We start from the raw sequence: 22,419 nt of genomic DNA, 5'->3' as shown, positions 1-22,419 counted from the left end.
ACTTAAGTGACAATCAGTTAGAAAAATATTGAAAACTCGACTTGACTAATATAAAACACTGTTTTATAATACTCAGGAAGATTTGTATGACTGGCTTAACCCAAGTCATGACTTCCTAAAATTTAGCGGAGACTTGACTTGCTTGATTTTTCTCATGCTAACTCAGGACTTACTTTAGGTTCACTGCTTAAGACTCATAACTTTAGTGACTTAGTCCCATCTCTGGTAGCAGGACGTGGCCAGTCTTCCCGCTGACCATCTGGAAAGCCACACCTCCAAGGACCAATTGTGCAATATTACATTTTTTCTTAACATCTGAAGCATTATTTGGGATATTTATGTGATGACTCAAGCAAGTTGAGGATCTTTTTGATGGCATTTTATTAATCATTTTATCATTGGTCACTTCTGCCTTTTGAGCTAGTGTTTTGGTTCTGTTGAGTTTTATGCTTTTGAATGGATCATTTCTTTGCTCAGATAAATTAGATTGCACAGTTGTAATTCTACTCCTGGTGGGGAAAAATACTGTATGAAGCTCATCTTTCTGTTCTTAGCTTTACAGATTTTTTTTTAAAATCCTGCTGTGCTTCGATTGAAATGCAAACGTACTCCCACACTTTCTAAAAATTGTACTCGCCATCTTGAAGTAAACATTATACTTTGTAGTACAAGGTAGATAGAGCTAGATTGACTGTTTAGTTTAATACTGTATACACACTTACTCTTTGAATGCCCATTACTCAAAAATCTTTTTTATTTTCAGGTGTACTATAAATTACGGATTATACAATTAACTTTTTAAGTAAGAAAACTAAGCTACTACTACACTCGGTATGAAAATGGCACATAATATTTTTAAAGTAATTATCATTTTGAGACATACTTCAATAGGAAGTGATTTTTTTCAAAGAAGAAAAAAGAGAAATTTTGGTAGAAATGAAAAATGTTGAATTTATGTAAAAAAAAATGCTGAAAACAATTTGAACTACTACACATTGAGGGATGAGTAGAGTAAATTTAAGGGAGAAAGAACCATTGGTTTCCTTAATATTATTTTAAATGTAATATTTATAATTCAACTCATTAGATATGTATCTATGCCAATAAACACAAATTAAAACAAAATATAAAGTATATATAATGACCAGACAAATGATGGCCATTTTTAGTTTAATACTGCCGTTCCACCGGAACAATATAAAGTAAAATATCTCAAAGAATAAGAAATACTGAATTCCCCTCCATATCCTTTACAATTTAGTAAAACAAAATATATCCTCCATTCTCTGCTGAAACAAAAATTACCGATTGGCTGTCTTTTGACATTTCAGTTCCAAGGAACAATGTCAAAGTGAGTCAAAGAGCTTCAATATTGTGAAGCAATTATAAACTAAAATTGATTATAATGCAAGTCCTTTTATAACTTTCCTTTCCTCTTAAGATGCTCATACAATTCTTGTCTCTTCCTCTTCTCATGGCCCTTCCGCACACGTATGAAAAAAAGGAGGATGGATCAGAGTCTGATTCGGTGGCGGCGACGCCCAGCAGCACTGGAAGCAAGTCCAACACTCCCACATCCTCCGTCCCTTCCGCCACCGTCACCCCAATCAACGAGGGCTCTTTTGAGTTCGACGCGATGCGGGCCGGAAGCCGGGGCAGGAAAAGCGCCAAGCGTCTTAGCCGGAATATGGAAGTCCAGGTTTCCCAGGAAACCAGGAACGTGAGCATCGGTGAGGTCGCTGATGACCACTTGAACGAGCTCCCCCAACCTCAGGTGTTTTTTTTGTGCAGCCCAAACATTTTTTTCTTTTTTTTGCAGGTATGGGAAGCAGCGATGAGTGGTCAGAGTTTCAGGAAATCATCGATTCCACTCCCGAGTTGGACATGTGTGTGGATCCTCGAGTGTACGGAGGAGGAAACAGGTTTTTCTCCACTTTACTACATGCACATACACAACTATTCAGAAAAATTGTCATACAAGGTGTCCCAAAAGTCCCTACTATTCTACCTCATTTCTAACCACTAAACTTTTATATATCGAGGGATAGAACAAACATTTATGTGCTGCTACAGGCCAAAGGCTGTCCTCTACTGGCTAGCTCATAACCTACGGGAAACACAGGCACTAATATGTCCATGTTCTGTGCTTTACCGTCAAATTTCTAACCTACAGAAGTCTGTCTTCTATTAACTCTTATTTAATTAATTTTGCAATACTTGAAAAAAAAACTGATAGGTTTATTAATAGATCTACTTTGATAAAAACAGAGATACGTCGTTGACATATTCCAGCGTTCAAACTTGCAAGTGAGAATCGTCCTGGCTCGTCCTCGCCACCGTGACATTCGGAAGAAACGGCATCCTCCTCTGTCCATTTAGTCGCGCATAATCAAAACACTTAAGGTAATCTGATTCAAACAATTGCATAAGCTATCCGAATAACACCATTAAGGTCAAAAAACAACTGCCACAACAATTGCATATCAAGTCTGAAACCAAAAACACCTGCGTAAGAATTTGCACAAGTAAGCATACAAGATGACCCGAGCGGATCGGAAACCAAAACAACTGCGTAAGAATTTGCACAAGTAAGCATAATAATTTCATATAAGGTAAACCGAGCGACAGTATTTTTAAACAATATGCGAGTATTTTCGGAAGTTGATTCGATTATCGCCACCTGCCAGAATCCAAGTCAAAGCAATTTAAGAGTCCTTCACAGATCTTCGTTGCGAACTCGGATCAACAGGAACATGGTGACCTGTCCGGTCAATAGTCCTGAAAACAATTAAATGTCCTCGAAGCCAGCTGTGGGGGGAAGTGTCCTTGTTATATCGAGCTTTCGTCTGCTTCATAAGAATGATTTAATAATATGCACATATTCCATATGTGCCCCAATATGCACATATATAATAACATCCCAGAATAACCCGAACAGTTAGCTCGTGCAAAAATATTCCTAAAATTTGGGTTATAATGATCCAGCTGGCACTGGCCAGTAAAATCAGTAGATATATTATATCATTTGTTCACCACACAGACAATTTTTATTACAATGTTATCTCTACTTACGAAATTAATTGGTTCCAGAACTTGTTTCATAATTTGGATTTTTCATAAGTAGAGCAGTACTTTATATATAAATTCTCTCATTTGTTCCACGGTCCTCAAAAAAACCTACCAAGTAAACCCTTTAAAAATGATTAAAGTGTCCCAATTTTCCATAAAATATGTAAAAAAAACTTGTGCAGGAGTACAGTGCAGTGTAAGGAGGAAGCTAACATTAGCACACAAACACATGCACATTAACACACATCTAAACAATTTCAAATTAGGAATTCAAAACAATTTAGCAATGAATACATGGTACAAGTGAACCAAATGAAACTGGGCTCTAATGAGAAACGTGCTATTGTGTTGTATTTTCCAGTCCCTCACAGGGAATAGTGAACGAAGCCTTCGGAATCAACACAGATTCGCTATACCACGAAATCAAAGACGCCAAGTCGGACATCATTGGGGATGTCGATGCCGGCGCAGAGCTTCTTGGTATGACCCCACAAACAAAATCTCCAGTTTCCTACACCCACTTTAATCCTCAGCTGCCTTGTGAGCCAAAAAGTATTTTATTTATTATAATACAAATATTTTAAAAGTTATTGTTAAGTCACTAATTGGCAGCTATTGACGATGATAGATTTCCAGACCATTTGTACTTGGCGGGCCCTCCAATTTCAAATGGATTACATGTAGACTATATTCTGATAAACTCATTTTAAGAGCTGGAAATTTGTTTTTGAGCGCCACATTGGATTGGACATTTAGTATTGTCAATGGAACTGATAGAGTAAGAAGTGGTTGTATTGTTGTATTTTTTGTTTGTTGTTAATCTCCCATGTTTTTTTCCCCCTGCTTTTCTGCTGCTCGTGCTGACATCGAAAGGCGAATTCTCAGGTGTGTATTAAAATTAATTATTTTCACGGTGTGCATAGTATAGCTATTAAGTTCTGTCTATGATGGAAAATTAGAACTTCCTTCTTATACAGTTAAATTCATTATGTTGAATTTGGTGTTGCATCAAAGGCGTTTGAAAAATACATTCTGTGATATATCACCAAAGTACGCAGGACGATTCATTGTATATATTTTTTTCATATTTAGAACCCGGCATTTAAGCAGGTGTGGATTAAAACTGCTTTGCACTAAACCAGCTCTGCACTAAAAAGTGAGAAAATGATACAGGACATTTGTTGTTCAAACATAAAACATGTTTGCTTTAGTGCTGAATGGGGGTTTTGAAATAAATTGATATTGTCTAGTTGCTTTGTATTACCCTCAGTTTCTTAACTTCCTGTTATTTGACTTGACAGATATAAATGTAGTTTTATGTCCATTTTTATCTTTCTTTTCCCAACGTGATACACAAAAATTGCAGCAATCGTCTTAAATAATAGTACAGTCATACCCCGACATACGAGCAATTTGAGATACGAGTAAAATTTCGGGCAAATATTTATCTTGACATACAAGACAAATTTTGATATACGATCATACAGCAGACGTGAGAGGCTGCTCATAAAAACACCATGAGCACTGTCTCTCTCCCCGCTCGTGTTACCTACGAGCACTGGGCGGAGCATTCCATTTTTTTCAGTGTTTTTTTCCCCGTTAGTCAGTGCGAATGGCGGAGCGATCGCTAATACGAGAGGAGTATATACTACTTCTCGTTGGCAAGTGGTCGTGCCTTACCCTATTGTGAGGACATTTTTGTGCATCATTTTGGGAATATTTTGAAGGGAAGACAAAAGCAAACAACCCTCGATAGGTTGCATCTGAAAGTCAGGGTGGAGGCGGGGCAAATGAAGCCAAGAGCCGGGAGAAGGAAGGTATACAAATTTAAAACAAAATTAGAATTAAGTTTAGTGTCAGGTTAGAATAAACTTATTTTTGAGTGTGTCTGCTTCGTAATCCAAGTTCATTTAAATCTGTTTGTTATGTTACGAGCGCGTTGCCGTGCAAAAAGGTCTTAATTATCAGCATCTTCTTTTTTCTCTGTCTGCCACTTTTCCTTCCTCCTCATTCCCTCTCATCTTTTGCTTCCAGTTCGAGATGATTTCTTCGGTAAGGCGCTCTCGTCTTAAGAATTTGCTTCACATTTTCTTTGAATGTCGTTTTTGCGGATAATACATTTGCGCTAATATTTCATTGATTTAGTGTATTTTTACACTTTTTTCGACCATTACGTTGCATTAATATAGTTCTTATTAGTTGAATCTACAAACAGCTTTTGAGTGGAAAAAAAGTCAAATGACATGATTGATCATTCATTTGGCCAATCCCAGTCAAAATGAATTGAACATCTAAGGCCGTCAATGGGATCCAATGAGTTAAATTAGTACCTGGTTTGGTTTACAAAAATCGTAATTTATGCATGAAATGATTTTTAATTAATATGCATTTGCCTTAATTAGTCAATGTATTTGAGCCTTTTTTTCTAGCACAAAAATGTTAACATATTTCTTTTACCTTTTTTTCTCTCACTTGTTTCTGTAATATAAAAATATTCTTGCCGTGTCCAAATGTTTTATTAATTCATTGTTTATTTTGACTTCATTTGCATTTGCCTGCAGCTTGGTTGTGAACATGAAGTTTTGTGAATTACAGAGCATATTTCCCCTTCAAATTAATAAGGAAACTACATTTATTTTTTTCAGTTGTTTTCCCATTGAACAATTTCAGTTTAATATTGATTTATTGTAGCGCTATTTTATGAGTTCTTCAATAAAATGGCATGTACTATTAAGGTTCATTTTTCTTTAAAAAAAAATAAAGGTTCTGGAATAGTTAATTTTACCCAAATATGATAAGTAACATTTCTTCGTGTTTTAGGGATGGGCAAGGAAGTGGAGAACCTGCTGACGGAAAACAAACAGCTCCTCGAAACCAAGTAAGAAACAAGATTTCATGTAACTCATTAGCTGCCATGACAGCAGCAAATGCTCCAGCCAAAAATCAATGTGTTGTTTGATAAAACATTACTGTCTAATAAAGGAACCAACAGGCTGCTATCCTCGAAAATATTCCACTAAAAGTGTTTGTATTGGCTGTCATTTTCAGCGCTTGATGTGACTGGGAGGGGACTGAAGGAACTCCCACCGTCCCCCAGTCTACTAAATGGCTATGACAAATAGCCCCTTCAATGGCACTCAAACATTAGCTTTTAAAGCATGTCTTTCTAGTTTAAATGAATTGGACGGGTATCGTTGTTAGTAGCAGGCAAGGAAATAAGAAATGCAATCATTTGTTTACAGGTAACATATTTTTCGGACTATACTAAGTCGTAGCAGCCAAAGAATACACAATAGAGAGGGGAAAAAAACAATACATGATTTGCACTTGAGTGTAGGTAACATTTTTGGGAGGGCAATTTTTATTTGATCAAAAAGCAAGGGCAAACTATATATAAGTTACAATAGTGAAAACAACAGGCTAAATAGGCATCTGTTAACATACAGATGACTATACCTTAGAAAAAGAAACATAATAGGCTGTTGGTGGTCAGAGAGAGAAAAAAATACATATTTATGTAAGTCATACTTGAGTATTAGTCGCTGGTCCAGCCAAACTATGAAAAACAAGTGAGACTTATAGTCCGGAAAATACGGTATGTAGCAGTTTTTGGACAGATTGTCTATGAAATTTGTTTATAACGTATTTTTCTCTCTAGAATTTGTATCGTTCAATATCGTAAAGTGATTTCTTTGTCTAATATCAGCATATTGTGAGATAATCTTTATTGCAACCCTTTTATTGCAAATGATGTTGTATCCCTATTTATTCAGTTTTTATTTTTAGATCACTTTTAACCTGCCCTCTTTTCTACTTCACAGAAATGCTCTCAACATTGTTAAAGATGATCTTATAGCCAAAGTTGACGAGCTGTCTAGTGAACACGAGGTTCTTCGGGAGGAGCTGGAAGCCCTGAGGCAGTCCAAGAACAAGGTGGACACCAAAGTCAAAGAACTGGAAGAAGAACTACGAAGGTATAAAAGCTGGTCATCTAATATGAATCGTAACAAAGAATATTAATCAGCTCTTAGGTCTTCATTAAATGTTGGTCTTTTTTTCCCCGCCTAGTCATCAATCATTTAACATCTAACAATTCTAAGAAACCTTTTATTTTTGGGCTGCAGGTTAAGAGCTGAGGCTCTCGGAGCATCTCGGGACTCCAAGGATGAAGGAAATGATGACGTATGTCCTCTTATACTCTTCATTTGGTCTATTAACATACCAACAGAGAAAGCTGTGCCAAATAATTATATAAAGTAATCAAATTGCAGTCTCTAAAAGTTAAAAGTTGTGACTATTCCAACAATTGGCCAAAGTCGTTTTAACGTTCAGTTTAAAAGTTCTATGAAATACTACAGCGGGTGACTTCAAAATAGTAGCAGAACATATTTTGGACACTAATCCATCCCCCCAAAAATGGGCCTGAGAAGGCTTAATGAAGACATTTGATCATAATATCGCCCTTTCTCAGCTACCTTGGCCACGCCCACTAAAAAAATCTCCAAACAGAAGATGATGTTACAATCACAATCAGCTGCAGATTTTATTTTCAGTCCAGTAGCATGCTAGCCATGGGATTTCGACATTCTTGCTGCCATGTGAGCATTCTGTCAACATGTACTAAAACGCTAGACATGAAGGTCAATTCTGGTTGTGACATCACAACCAGAATTGCTGAAAAATTGGGCGTTCCGTGATGCATTTTGTTGCGTGGAATACCTATGAAATGGTAAAAAACTGCTAAATTTGAGAACTAAATTCATATTCTACATGTTCTATTAGATTAGTATGGTCGTGGTCACTATTTCATAGCACCTTTAATGTTTCAACCACCATTAGTATTCAAAGTATTTTTACAGGCAGATACTGTCAAGTTTGTGACTCATGCGGCCTAGTGAAGAGCTTTTCGTTATATGTCAATATATGCTTCACTGCCCAAACAACTGTCATTCGTTTCCCAGTTTTCATCACCCATACAAGATGGCGACATGACCATGACTCAGAGAAGGCGTTTTACTCGAGTGGAGATGGCGAGGGTACTGATGGAGAGGAACCAATACAAGGAGAGGCTGATGGAGCTGCAGGAGGCTGTGCGGTGGACAGAGATGATCAGGTCAGTACAGCTCCAAAGTAGAAAAAAAAATCAAGGTAGCCTAAGAGAGTCAATAAGAAGAGGTTCCAGTTTTATCTAGGTCTACAATGTCTTTTGTGTCTGTGCTTGCTACTGCAACAAAGTGAATTTCCCGAATACGGGATGAATAAAATTTCATCTGAATCTGAATCTAATCATTTTACAAGGTAATGAAAAGTACTGTGAGAAAAGCCATTGATTACTCATCTCATTTTCTGAACCGATTTATCCTCACTGGGGTCGCGGGGGTGCTGGAGCCTATACCAGCTGACCAGGCCAGAGGCGGGGGACACCCTGAATTGGTGGCCAGCCAATCGCAGGGCACAAGGAGACGGACAACCATGCACACTCATACCTAGGGGCAATTTAGAGTGTCCAATTGTCAAAGCTGTGTTGCCTCGACAATAATTTTCATACAGAGGAAGCAACAAAACACGTGGTAGTTTTTAGCTCCCGGCCGAATGGAGGTTATCTGGACAGAAGGCCCCATCTCGATGGCTCTCAAAATGGTCGCTGCTCGGTCCGCTTCCTTTGTTCTTGGCTAGCCCCCTTGGCTAGCCCCCACCCTTCCTAAGAAGGGGTCAGCGCTCGGACAGAGCCAAGCGACCACCTCGAGGCCTCCCAACCAGATACGCCGTCCAGTTGGTCGGTTATAGTATTTAATAGAAGTTTAGGCGGAGGCGGGACCAGAAAAAGGGGTGTGTATATACAAAGTGATGACAGGCCTTGACCTGTAGGTGTCAGTAAAAATTCTATTCTAGTAACTAAATTCATAAGAGTGCAAGATTAAATATAAGAATACAATTCATATTTCACACCAATCAGCCTAGCATGCATGTTTTTGGAATGTGGGAGGACACCGGAGTACCTGGAGGAAACCCACGCAGGCCCAGGGAGAACATGCAAACTCCACACAGGTGGACGTGACCTCGATTTGAACCCAGGACCCCAGAGTTGTGAGGCCGACGCGCTAACCACTCGCTCCACCGGGCCGCCTCTATTGATTATAATGCAAAAAAAAATCTTAATGTGAAGAAGTCTTCTTAAGGAGAGGAAAATATATTCAATACAAAAATCTTCCAGTGTACTTTTTATGAATGTCCATGTTTATTTTTCCTTCCACAGGGCTTCCCGTGAGAGTCCTGCAATCCAAGAGAAAAAGAAATCTACTATCTGGCAGTTGTAAGTTTCTGCTTTTAACAAATTTGTGTACAAATTCCTGATGCCCAAAATTGAAAAAAATCAAATAACAGAACTTACCAAATCTCTACATCCCCTAGCTTTGCACGTCTCTTCAGCTCATCAGCCAGTCCTCCGCCTGTCAAGCGTCCGTACTACAGCGTCAACATTCACTACAAGTCGCCGTCACCGGCGGGCTTCCCTCAGCGCCGCAGCCACACCATGTGTCAGATCTCGACCTCAAACCGCACATTGGAGTTCTTCCCCGAAGAGTGAGTGTGCACTCTGGATACCTCCCTTGCTGCTTCACTTGCTTTTGCTTGTTAAAATCTCTTCACGCAAGAAATACAAAACTAATCCGCCATGCATGTAGGATAGTATATAATAGTACAAAAAAGGTACTCACCATTAGTTCCCCTTTATTGACAACAATCACACAAATCATGAATTCAATATCTATTTTAATCACATATTCATTTATTATATTTGATATAATTCTGAGCCACATCACAGGGTTCAAAGAGCCACATGCGACACATATATATATATATATATACATATATATATATATATATATATATATATATATATATATATATATATACACATTCATATATATATATATGAATGTGTATATATATATATGTGTGTGTGTGTATATTTGTGTATATATATATGTATATATATACATTCATATATATATGTATATGTATATGTATATGTATATGTATATATATATATATATATATATATATATATATATATATATATATATATATATATATATATATATATATATATATATTTAAATCTTTAAAATATTTCTCATTTCAACTTCTTAAGCATGCTTTATAAACAGAGTAGCACATTTAAAGTCCCACTCCATGGGCGGAGCATTATGCCCACACACAAATAATGTTTACAACCCAGACACGTGAATTAGACAACGTGACAGGGACACATATTTGACAAATACTGACATAATTTGTGAAAGAAGGGTTGCTGTTCCCCTTAAAGCATATCGGTGTGTAGTTTTTATTTGGATCTTCTTTGGCAACATATATTTTCACTAGGGATATTAATGTTGAGTTATTAAAAAATAATCTAGTTATAATTAGAGGTTTTGGAATTAATCTCAATTAATTGCAGTTTAATTATATAATTTGTTTCCAATTTAATAGGATTTCACTGTGTGATTGACTCAAATAATAGACACAAAATTGAAATCTGTTATGAATGATGATCATTTATTTCCATTTTTAACTCATTGGCTGCCACTGATGTGTTTGTTAATTTGTTGCCAACCCTCCCAGTTCAAATGGATTGGATGGCTTCAAGTGACAAACTCATTTATTTTGCGTACCAGTTTGTTTCAATCAAGTGGACGATGGTTAAGACGGAGACAAAATTTCTTTTGCTTCACAACATATTTTTACCGATTTTGGGACCATTTTTTGACACCCTACACCAGATTTAAAGACCTGTCAGACAGGAAAATTATTTGTTATTATTATTGTTGTAAAAGCTAAAAACAAAAATAAAGAAGGATAAACCGTGGATGGCTATACTGTACAAAAGCAAACAATTTCTAACAATTTGTGTGGCTTGCTGCTGGCTGCCTGCTAACGCTTGGCTTTCTTTCTCCTCGCTCCTCCCACCTGGCCGTTGCTTCCAGACTGGCCAGTAACGGTGTTGCGTCTCTCCTTAGTGACTCGGCACTGTTGGCCCGCCGTGAGCAGCGGCGGGAACAGTACCGGCAGGTCCGTGAGCACATGCGTCGGGACGACGGCATCATGCAGGCCTGTGGTTGGAGTGTGCCGCCACGTTTCAAACAGGTACGCGTCACCCCCACAAGCCGTGTTCCAGAACCATCTGTGACCAATCTTGGGCCTACGGTGATGAAGACGAAAACCAGATGTCGATATTTAAACAGCAAATTCAGCCATTGCCGACGGCTAAAGCTGTTTTTATAAATATACTTTATTTTAAAGTACATTGATTATGAAGAGCAATTGAAACGCTCGTGTATTTATCATTTTCAATACCGCTTCCCCATGTGAGTAACGCATGCAAGACAATAGAAAATAGGAACGCATATAATCTATACCAACAGCACAATTGGTTATATAAAATACTGGTTAGGCTCCAGGGGGGCCGTGACATTTGTGACGATAGGCGTTATGGAAAATAAATGAAAGAGTATTTATAATAACCCAATCTTAAAAGTAAAAACCACAAGTCTTGGCGATAATTAGCAGGCTAGCAGGGAAAGAACGGTTGTTGATGCAATGCCAGCCAATTAGTTTTATTTTCTAAATGAGTGTGTCACCTTAGTGTCACTTTGGCTGACTGGTTGTGCACACGAAGGGCCAGAGATGAGAGTTTCTTACTAGACAAGTGGCTCTAACTTTGCTCTCCCACAGAACGGTGGTCAGACGGACAGCGCTCAGGACAGCCAGCTGAAAAGGCAACAGGCAAGTGACAGCCACAGGAAAACTATGTAGGCAGGGACATACACAAATCTACAAAAATATTCATTTTTATGTGTTTCCAAGACTTGTTCTGTCTCTATGTCTATCTTTATTGGAACAAATGTTTTGTTGCATTTCAGTACCATTTCCCTTTGTCTGTTATTTACATGTAAAAAATGTGTTATTTGTTGTGATTTCCATATACAGATGCTCCCCTACTTACGAACATTCGAGTTACGAACAACATACGAACATCTCTGCGCATAGGTTTTTATTTTTTTTTTCCCCAAGATGGTGCCGTCACGCGGAAGCCAGTGACAGCAACTCTGTATATTCTTATGTTTTTCGTGTTTTACAGCCCTTCTATCTTTTTTTAAATTACATTTTAATATTTCTTAATACATTCCTCTTTACTTTACTTTGTACTTTATACTTTTTACTTTAATGTTTTTACAACTTTCTTTGTTCTGTGAGCCTGGCTTCTTTCGGCTACTTCTTGTAGTGCTTCTTTCCGCCGCTAATACCGACGCCTGGCGCTGTGAGAGCTCCACCTTCCTCTGCCCAGTTCGTTGCAGTGCGTAAGTGCGTGAACGTATCTCCAGTGCGCAAAGAACATTTTTATCATTAAATATCTCGTGCATTCATTATTCAATATGGTTGGTGAAAAGCGAAAGGATTCTAGTGAGGGTGATAGTGCAAGAAAGAGGCAAGCCATTTCATTTGAAACGAAAGTGGCAATAATAAAGAAGCTTGATGCGGGTGAGAAAATGGTGAGCGTTGCACGGGCATACAACTTGAATCGTTCGACGATCGTTCGTTAAATGTTTTTTTCAGTACAAACAAATGTGTGTTACTTATACAAGCCTTAAACATACAAATGCACTTATATAAACCTTCAATATACTTATATAGGCCTTAAACATAAATTATAATACAAAATATAGCACTGAATCAACTTACGAACAAATTCAACTTATGAACAATCGCTCGGAACCTAACTCGTTCGTAAGTAGGGGAGCGTCTGTATACATGTGACATGACTGGACTAGCAATGCAGGATGTATATGGAGAACTAGGGATGTCCTGATGCTCATTTAAATGTTTTTTCACATTTATACGTTTTTTTGTTTGTTTCACTAAAAATGAGCCGCATTGAATCGGACAACAACATGAAGAACCACATCACAATTAAAATGATTATTCTTCACTTTCACTTTTAGACCAACGGTGAGAAAGATGACAACCGCATGAAAAATGTTCCTGTCCCGGTCTACTGTCGCCCCTTGGTTGAGAAAGACCCCAACAGGAAGGTAAACATTTTCTTTCTTAACGTAAATGAATATTACACACCGCGCTTCCATTGGGACGATAAAGAAAACCATGATGTCCCTACTTCTTGTTCAGCTGTGGTGTGCAGCCGGAGTGGACCTGACAGGATGGAAAGCAGGCTGCACAGAGCCAGAACCACTTAGAGCCATCTGTAATGGCAGCGATCCGTTGCAGGCGGAGGAGAACCAAGGAGGCAAGAAAAGCAGTCACAACTCTCCTGAGAAGAGAAAGGTGAGCATGTGACAGTTTGTCTCCTCTTTAGTTGCTCGTAGTGGTCAAAACATACGTGGAAACATTAGATTTTAGGACAATCATCACATTTTATTAGACGCAAATGCAAGAACAGATAGAGAGTGAGTAGTATTATCACCTGCTATTGTTGCGCTAACACGGCATGCTTCCTCAAGTCTAAGGAGCTGCAGGAAACTGACACCATGAGCAGCCGCGTTTGGATCCTAACCAGCACCCATTCAGCTAGCAAAGTGGTGATCATTGATGCTAACCAGCCAGGCTCACTGGTGGACCAATTCAACGTCTGTAATGCTCACGTTCTCTGCATCTCAAGTGTGCCAGGTGAGGATTATGCATCCCACCATGAACTGTTACTTCAAATCATGCAATGGTATCTATTTAAGAGTTTAACGTCAGTTTGCTCACATGTCGGAGGAATATTCCCCACCTGAAATGAAATTAATGTATTTTTTCTGGACTATAAGTCACACTAGCCAAAGATTGCACAATGAAAAAGAAGAAGAAAAGTTGAACTGGAGTATAAGTCACACTTGCCAAAGGATGCATAATGAAAGCTGGAATGCAAGTTGCATTTTTGGGGGGCAATTATTAATTTATTAGAAACCAAGGACGAACATTATAGTAAGATACAGAACAACAGACATAATAGGGACCTTTTAATGAAACAATTAAATGAAATATATATAAGTCGTATATAAGAGTATGAGTTGCTTGCCCAGCCAAACTGGGAAAAAAAGTGTGACTTATTGTCCAGCAAATACGGTAAGAGTCAAGTTTAGTAGATAAGGTACCAAATAAAAAAATAGTTTAAAAAATTATACTGTGGAATTCTATTGCTAAAATGATATTTTTATTGAAAGCTGCTCATTGTACAAAAATAATGAATGAAAAGAGAAAATATGATTTAAAAGTGGAAGTAAATGTGAGTAAAAAAACAAACTGCAGTTTTTAATGGGAAAAGTATCAGATCAAAGAGTGCTAAAGATCAAGATTTTAAAGTTAGCTTGTGAAAACCTAAAAGTAATACATTAAAATGAATAAAAAGTGAATAGAAAAAAGTAACGCAATAAATTTGCCATTTACAAGGATAGAGGTGATAAGACGCCCATTTGACATAGGAGGAGCTAATGAACATACATTGCTGGGAGTAAATGAGTTCAATTAAAGAAAAAAAAGGATCAAATAAAAACAGAAATTGCATATTTATTCTTTGATAAAATACTTTTAATTTATGTCAAGCAATTTCATCTCATAAGGCAAAATAAATCGTAAACGCACCCTTCCCGTAGAAATGGATTGGACGTGTAGCACCGTCGATGGCACTGAAAGATAACCATTCACGGCCAGTCCTCCCAGTATGAATGAATGGAATGAAGGGAGGGAGAGAATGGGCAGTAGCATGAAAAACTGTCATTTAATAAAAAAATAAAATAAGTTAAACCTATTTACAGAGAGCTTTTCTAGAAACAGAAACTCCTACAACAATCAGTTTCAATACCAATTTAAGATAAAAATACATTTAAAAAAATGATGTCTCCATAACTTAAATGTATTTTAAATTCTCTTGCGGGAAATATGCATGCTGTTTTTGTATAAAGCTGCCAGTGAGAGTGACTATCCTGCTGGTGAGATCGTATTGGATCCAGGTGATGGTGGTGCAGGGGGAGGCGAGGACTCCGGCAGTGTGGAGGGTATGTTGGCTGGTATCACGCTAGTGGGTTGTGCCACTAACTGCAGTGTTGCCCGTAGCAACTGCTCCTCACGCACTGACACTCCCATAATGGACAAAGGACAAGGTGGGCTCATCCCAAACGCTTCTGCATTTTTCTATGGACTGGTGTTACACCGATACCGATATGGCACTGAAATAATGTCATCAGTTTCAGAGAGTACTAAGAAATAACGCGCCGACGCTCTGCAATAAGTACTCTTCGAGATTTAGCTTCCAAAGAGATATAAATGTCCCTTTTAATTCGTTTTTTTCCAAAGTGATGTACAAAATTTGCGATAATCGTCTTAAAATGTAGTATCAGGATTGATCTGGATTGAATAGAATCGTGACCTGTGACTCGTGATATGAATCGTATAGCCAGATAATAGGCAATACACACCCTTAATGTATATTTATATGCATTTGCGCACAGACAAGTAATAGGCACTAGCTAAGCAAAAATAGTGGTACCCGGACGATGTATGTATGTATGTGTATATATATATATATATATATATATATATATATATATATATATATATATATATATATATATATATATATATATATATATATATATATATATATGTGTGTGTATATATATATGTGTGTATATATATATATATATATATATATGTGTATATATATATATATGTGTATATGTATGTGTGTATATATATATGTATGTATATATATATATATATATATATATATATACATATATATATATATATATATATATATATATATATATATATATATATATATATATATATATATATATATATATGCACTAGCTAAGCAAAAATAGTGGTACCCGGATGATGTATGTATATATGCATGTATATGTGTATATATGTGTGTATATATATATGTGTATATATATATATATATATATATATATATATATATATATATATATGCACTAGCTAAGCAAAAATAGTGGTATCCGGATGATGTATGTATATATGCATGTATATGTGTATATATGTGTGTATATATATATATGTATATATATATATATATATATATATATATATATATATATATATATATATATATATATATATATATATATATATATATATATATATATATATGTGTGTTTGTGTGTGCATATGTGTATATATATATTTATTTATTTATTTTTTTAAACATGGGATCGGTACAGAATCAAAAGTCACAGGTAGACCCCCCCCCCAAAGAAAAGGGTATCGGTGAAACACTAGTGCTATTAACCACCGAGAGAAGAGAAAGTGTCAGTTTTGCCCAGCGTTGTATTAATCTTTTTTCTGATGTTGTGCTTTAGCCCCCATCGCTCCCCCTGCAAGTAGTAAGATTCTCCCGGCTCAGTCCGCCGAGGAGGCCACTGAGGCCACTGAGGCCACTGAAGTTCCAGAACCCCTATCCAATCACACGGAACATGTTTCGGCCCCTTCGGGACCCTTCATGGAGCACGTCTTCACCGACCCGCCGCCTCGTTCGGCAGAAAATTCTGACAGGTGGAATCAAAGTTCGACAGTCACGAAAAGACAGATCTTTGCATGTTTACTGTCCACACAGGGTCGGTGGTCTCTCCAAAGAGGAGACGTCGGCGCCTCCAGAAATGGACGATGGTGGCGAAGAGGCTAAGAATTACACCAGCATGGCACCCACCATGTGGCTCGGGGCCCAAAATGGCTGGTGTGTTTTTTTTCATTTCTCATGCAGGCTGGCCCCAAACCATTTCAAATGTATTTTGTTAAACAAACTCATTTTTAATACAAGAAGGCATTTCCTATATTGGTAACCACTGCTCTAATTCTTTGTCTCCCTCTTTGTTCATAGGCTTTATGTCCACTCAGCAGTTGGCAACTGGAAAAATTGTCTTCACTCCATCAAACTCAAAGATTCTGTCCTCAGTCTGGTGTAAGTGATGTCACATTTATTAGTGGTGCGCCTTATGGAAAAGAATCTGGGCCGTTTTATACCACATTTTTAACTATTTGGTGAAAAACTACAGCTTTTCCCCCACCTATTTACTTTGTATTGACATTTAACTTAACTGCCTTAGTTCTGCAAGCCAAAATTATCCAATGCAAACAGAAGCAGCACTTATTATCTACTACTTATGACTAGTGGTTTTGAATTTAAAAATTCTCTCCATGAAGGTTCATAAAATCATTAATGATCAATTATTGAAATTGATATTGGAACAATTTGTGTTATCTGTGGTTGGATTAAATCTTGCTATTTTCCATTGTTTTGCATGCATTACTCATGTATGTTTATGGTTGGCAGGGGGAAGCAATCCGATAACTACTGAGTCAAAATAGAATTTGTGGCCACTACTATGGCATGTGGAATAACAATCACTGCAGCCTGGTCAAAATATGCCCTGCAGTATTTATTTTTATTATTATACTTATTATTATTAATTCCGTAATAGTGATTCCATTTTTGACGAAAGCTCAAACTGCAGTACTTTTTTAATGCAAATGTTGACTCATGAGATTATATAGTTTTCTCTAATTGTGCGGTTTCTCTTCATTGCAGGCACGTGAAAGGTCGTGTACTCGTGGCTCTCGCTGACGGGACCCTCGCGATATTCCACAGATCAGAGGGTAATGCTTAAATGATGTTTTGGCATTTAATGGTCACTTCTAATTGATTTTGAGGCAAAAAATGATGCATCCTTTTTTGGGGTGTTGTATCCACCATTAGAAAAAAATGGAGAGGTAGGAAACCTATGAATTTTGGTCTAACTGTACGTTTTTGACAAAAATAATGAATGATAATTTATCTAAGGTAGTAGAGTAGTATTTTATGGTTGCACCATTGGAAATGAATGGAGTTTTTTTGTCCAAAAGAGACGTTTTTAGGAGCAAAAATAAAAAAATAAATTCTCTCAACGGTGAGAATCGATCATAGAGTTAAGGTCAGCACGTAGAAAAAGTGGACAGAAAAAAAAAGAATTGATCTGGGGAGCTTTAATTTTGCCCCACAATTAAGGACCGGTCACATGATTGTTTGCACTTGTGGTCTTGACACAGACGGCCAATGGGATTTGTCCAACTACCACCTGATGGACCTGGGCCGACCTCATCATTCCATCCGCTGCATGGCCGTCGTGCACGACAAAGTGTGGTGCGGCTACAAAAACAAGATCCACGTCATTCAGCCCAAAAGCATGCAGATCGAGGCAAGTCTCATCTTTTTCCCACTCACGCCGAATCGTCCTCACGCGTCCGCTCCCCCAACAGAAGTCCTTCGACGCCCACCCTCGACGGGAAAGCCAGGTGCGGCAGCTGGCTTGGATCGGCGACGGCGTGTGGGTGTCCATCCGGCTGGACTCCACGCTGCGCCTCTACCACGCTCACACGCACCAGCACCTCCAAGACGTGGACATCGAGCCGTATGTTAGCAAAATGCTCGGTGAGACGATTCCGAGAGAAAAGGGCGTGAATGTACAAAATGTCGACTTGTTCTTCAAGCCTTGACTCCCGATTGTGATTGACAGGCACCGGCAAGCTGGGCTTCTCCTTCGTGCGTATTACAGCTCTTCTGATTGGTGGAAATCGCCTTTGGGTGGGCACTGGAAATGGCGTGATCATCTCCATCCCGCTAACAGAGAGTGAGTTGTAGTCACGGAAAGCCGCGTTAAAAGCACGACAGGTATCGAGCGAGAACAAAATAGGGGTAATTTCGGCCTGAGCCACAATTTTTGGGGGGGTTACGAACTCAGTTTTGTCATTTGTTTGTTGTGTTTTTCATGTTGAGTCTTTACATCGCAGCGCCATCATTGATCCAAAACCTGTTAAAAGGTGGAGAACATTTTGCTTGCCTTTCTAAATTCAAGACCTTTCTGGTCATTTTCCCTTCCATTTTCTTTATGTTTCTGCTCATTTTCATTCAATTATCTATGTGGGAAATCTAGAACGGTGTTTCCCAACCGTTTTTCTATGTACATCTCACATTTGAGAAATCCCATGGCACACCACAAAGTACACAATATAATGAAATGCTCTTATTCTTGTAATCTACAAAAATGTACCACTTGCAGTCTAGTATTGCATTGTTTTACCTGTGAGAAGGTATGTCACTGTAGGCGGAGCTATCATTGGACTGATCGTATTTCCCTGCCATTAACGACACTAGATGTACCCTCCAACTCACATTGGATTGGACGTCTAGAGCCGTCAGTGGCAGCCAATGAGCTAAAAGCGATTCCCCACTTTACAACCATGTTGGCATTTGTCATCAGCTCACTAGAAATGCCGAATATTTAAATAATAACAGAGCATTTCTTGTCCTTAATGCCTCCATACACTCCAACACGGGACTCTAAAATGAAGGGATCTTTGCCCAGAAGTCCAAAATTCAAACTTTGTACGCCCTTTATTGGGGCTACTTTATAAGAATCTATTGGAAAAGTCATCCAATCTGTTTGAAAACTAAAATCTGCTTCAAAGGGCCGTCCCGTCCCATCCATGTTGTCCCCTCTGTCCAAAAGTATTTCTGCAACTCTTACTCTACTTTCTCCTTCCTCCTCCTCTTCCTCTTCCTCTTCCTTCCCCTCCTGTAGCGGTGGTCCTTCACCGGGGACAACTCCTGGGTTTGAGGGGTAAGTGGGAGTGCTCCTTTCTCCCGCTACTGGCCCTCCTCCTCCTCTTTCTTCACCTGCCTTTGTGTCCCTTCTAACTCGGTCCCAACCGGGGAGGACCGGCAGTGAATTTGTTCTTGAAAAGCGCATCCGCTTTCTAACATGCTAACACACGAAAAATAGGAAAGGTTAATGCTATTGACTGCAAGCATTGACCATGAAGCCTGTGATAGCATGCAAATGTTAGCATTCAGGTCCAGCATTGCTAAAGGTCCGATTTGTCTCCAAGGTGGCTTTTTTTTTGCTTTTTACCAGAACTTTCATGACATTCCAATTGGTTTGCTTTGCATGCCCTTCACGTCCGCGACCTCAAAAGTAGACGCTAAGTCGCTGGGGGAAGGGTTTACGTCCATTGCATGCAAATTGTGGGCATAGTCGTCACTTTTAATTTGCACTTGATGTTTTTCCTTTTTCATTTCAATATACCAGCGTTTGTTTTTCGGAGCAAACGCGAGCCGCTCGCTTGCTGCGGTTCTAGAAAATGGGCGCATTCACACGGGACAACATTTTCGGGGTTCTTTCAGCCAATAAGGTGTCGCCGACATCTTCCGGCGGGGTGATCCACGTGTACGGCGACGATGGCTCCGAGAAGAGCAACGGAAGCTTCATCCCTTATTGCTCCATGGCGCAGGCGCAGCTCTGTTTCCACGGACACCGCGATGCGGTCAAGTTCTTCGTCACAGTTCCCGGTAAGCCTGAGTCACTACAGTAATCCCTCGAATATCGCGGGTAATGTAGACCAGAGGTGGCCGCGATAAACAAAAAAAACGTGGTGAGTCCTAGGAGCAAGCGGAAGACAGAGGAGTGGCTTGCGGGTTTCAGCGTGGATTTTCACATTTAAAAAAATAAAAATAAAAATTTTCCCCCAGAAAAAAATCCGCAATGTAGTGAAGCCGCGATGTTCGAGGGATTACTTTATATGTTGGGATGGTTTTAAATTGGCCTCGTTATTGCAAAATGTCTTTTAAAAAAATCATCCAAATAACAGAAAAAGATTTTTTTTTTTTATGTAGATGTCAGTTTACTGCCTCATATTGCATTTTGGTCTAGTTATGTTTATGTCATACCTTCAGGAAAGTTTGACTTTTACCTGTGGGGGACCAGGAGTGGCGATATAAATGTTATACAATTTATAAATATAAGAATAATAATTAAATGTGGCATTAAAATTTAATTTCAATATTCATTTTGCCACCCTTTTGGCCAAAGACAGCTGGGATAGGCTCCTCACAAGGATGAATAGTGTTGAAAATGAATGATTATTAACTTTATTTCCCCCCCAATATTTTTGTATTTATATAAATTTGTGTTTTAAAATCTATTCATTTCACAATGTATATATTGTGTTATTTTTAGTTGATTATGAAAATGCTCATTTGCATTTTTATGAATTTATATATATACGTAGTGTATATATGTATATGTATATATATATGTATGTGTATATATATTATATATATATGTATGTATATATATATGTATGTGTATATATGTATATATATACATATATTCATATATACATACATATATACATATATACATATATATATATATATATATATATATATATATATATATATATATATATATATATATATATATATATATATATATATATATATAGTCTGATATGATAAAATTTATTTTGGAAAAATAATAACTGAATGCATTTATTAATTCAGGCAATGTTCTGGCCACCCTGAATGGGAGCGTGTTGGACAGCCCGTCAGAGGGTCCGGACTCCACAGTGCCCCCTGATACGGAGGCCCAGAGCCTTCAAAATGTGCTTGTGCTGAGCGGCGGAGAGGGTTACATTGACTTCCGCATAGGTGAACACTTTCATGCCATGTTTACTTTTAAAAATATGATTGTTTTATTTCTTTAAATGATCATTAATTCTATGTGAATCCTCCCTCCCTTGAAAATAGCTAACATTTTAACTCTCACTGCCAACTCAATCATATATGCTATTCATAGAGTATGTTTTGCGGTATTCAGTTAAAAGAATGACGTTGATATTAAAAATGAAGGATGTCCCCGATCCGATCACATGATCCAAAATGGCTCCGATCACAACATTTTCAGTTGAAGAATGGTAGTTTTTTTTTTAAATGGATTAAGTTTTATCTTTAAAGCTTGCGGTCTATAACGCAACAGCACATTCCCGATACACAAGGGTAGTATTGCCAAGAGAAATAAGTAAAAATGTTTTTCATATGCAAAATGATGTTCCATTGCAAAACAAGTGGAAACAGAGGAAGTAAACACTGTGGAAAGGAGAACATTCTGCTAGTTGTCAGCCTGAGCTAATGCTAAGATGCTAAGATCCAGGCTCGTCGATGGCTGCCAATGAGTGACAAAAGATATTAATTCTTAATTCAGTCAGGTACCATTAGAGAACCCACCGACGTTTTAAATCAAAAGCTGCGACCGACTTGACCATTCTCATTTTTTTGCGTGTTGTCCTCAGGGGACGGCGAGGATGACGAGACAGAGGAAGGAGAAAGTGACGAAGCCTCGCAGCTCAAACCCGCTTTGTGCAAAGCCGAGCGCAGCCACATCATTGTGTGGCAGGTCTCGTACATTCCCGAGTGACATCTTTTTTTTTTTCCTCACTTCGGCTCCTTCCAGCCAC

At 38.2% G+C, this 22,419-nt stretch overlaps 1 protein-coding gene across 1 annotated transcript in view; it reads left to right on the top strand.

The window, feature by feature from the left end:
* mapk8ip3 (mitogen-activated protein kinase 8 interacting protein 3) overlaps positions 1 to 22,419 on the top strand; it is a 32,430-nt gene that overhangs the window by 8,282 nt on the left and 1,729 nt on the right. Inside the window, exons 8-34 of the mRNA XM_077619139.1 lie at positions 1,505 to 1,730; positions 1,820 to 1,922; positions 3,431 to 3,549; positions 3,943 to 3,954; positions 5,890 to 5,947; positions 6,891 to 7,043; positions 7,194 to 7,251; positions 8,031 to 8,182; positions 9,326 to 9,382; positions 9,481 to 9,651; positions 11,088 to 11,214; positions 11,803 to 11,853; positions 13,071 to 13,160; positions 13,255 to 13,410; positions 13,587 to 13,752; positions 15,030 to 15,227; positions 16,452 to 16,644; positions 16,706 to 16,825; positions 16,970 to 17,050; positions 17,678 to 17,745; positions 18,175 to 18,323; positions 18,385 to 18,556; positions 18,642 to 18,755; positions 19,707 to 19,745; positions 20,309 to 20,473; positions 21,467 to 21,613; positions 22,255 to 22,419. The exon at positions 22,255 to 22,419 is cut by the window's right edge and continues 1,729 nt beyond it. Coding sequence (XP_077475265.1) covers positions 1,505 to 1,730; positions 1,820 to 1,922; positions 3,431 to 3,549; positions 3,943 to 3,954; positions 5,890 to 5,947; positions 6,891 to 7,043; positions 7,194 to 7,251; positions 8,031 to 8,182; positions 9,326 to 9,382; positions 9,481 to 9,651; positions 11,088 to 11,214; positions 11,803 to 11,853; positions 13,071 to 13,160; positions 13,255 to 13,410; positions 13,587 to 13,752; positions 15,030 to 15,227; positions 16,452 to 16,644; positions 16,706 to 16,825; positions 16,970 to 17,050; positions 17,678 to 17,745; positions 18,175 to 18,323; positions 18,385 to 18,556; positions 18,642 to 18,755; positions 19,707 to 19,745; positions 20,309 to 20,473; positions 21,467 to 21,613; positions 22,255 to 22,379 — 3,270 coding nt within the window. The 3' untranslated portion in view covers positions 22,380 to 22,419. The remainder of the gene's footprint in view (positions 1 to 1,504; positions 1,731 to 1,819; positions 1,923 to 3,430; positions 3,550 to 3,942; positions 3,955 to 5,889; positions 5,948 to 6,890; positions 7,044 to 7,193; positions 7,252 to 8,030; positions 8,183 to 9,325; positions 9,383 to 9,480; positions 9,652 to 11,087; positions 11,215 to 11,802; positions 11,854 to 13,070; positions 13,161 to 13,254; positions 13,411 to 13,586; positions 13,753 to 15,029; positions 15,228 to 16,451; positions 16,645 to 16,705; positions 16,826 to 16,969; positions 17,051 to 17,677; positions 17,746 to 18,174; positions 18,324 to 18,384; positions 18,557 to 18,641; positions 18,756 to 19,706; positions 19,746 to 20,308; positions 20,474 to 21,466; positions 21,614 to 22,254) is intronic.

Source organism: Stigmatopora argus, chromosome 14, assembly GCF_051989625.1.
Source record: "Stigmatopora argus isolate UIUO_Sarg chromosome 14, RoL_Sarg_1.0, whole genome shotgun sequence".
Lineage (NCBI taxonomy): Eukaryota > Metazoa > Chordata > Actinopteri > Syngnathiformes > Syngnathidae > Stigmatopora > Stigmatopora argus.
This window is presented reverse-complemented; position numbering and strand designations above follow the sequence as displayed.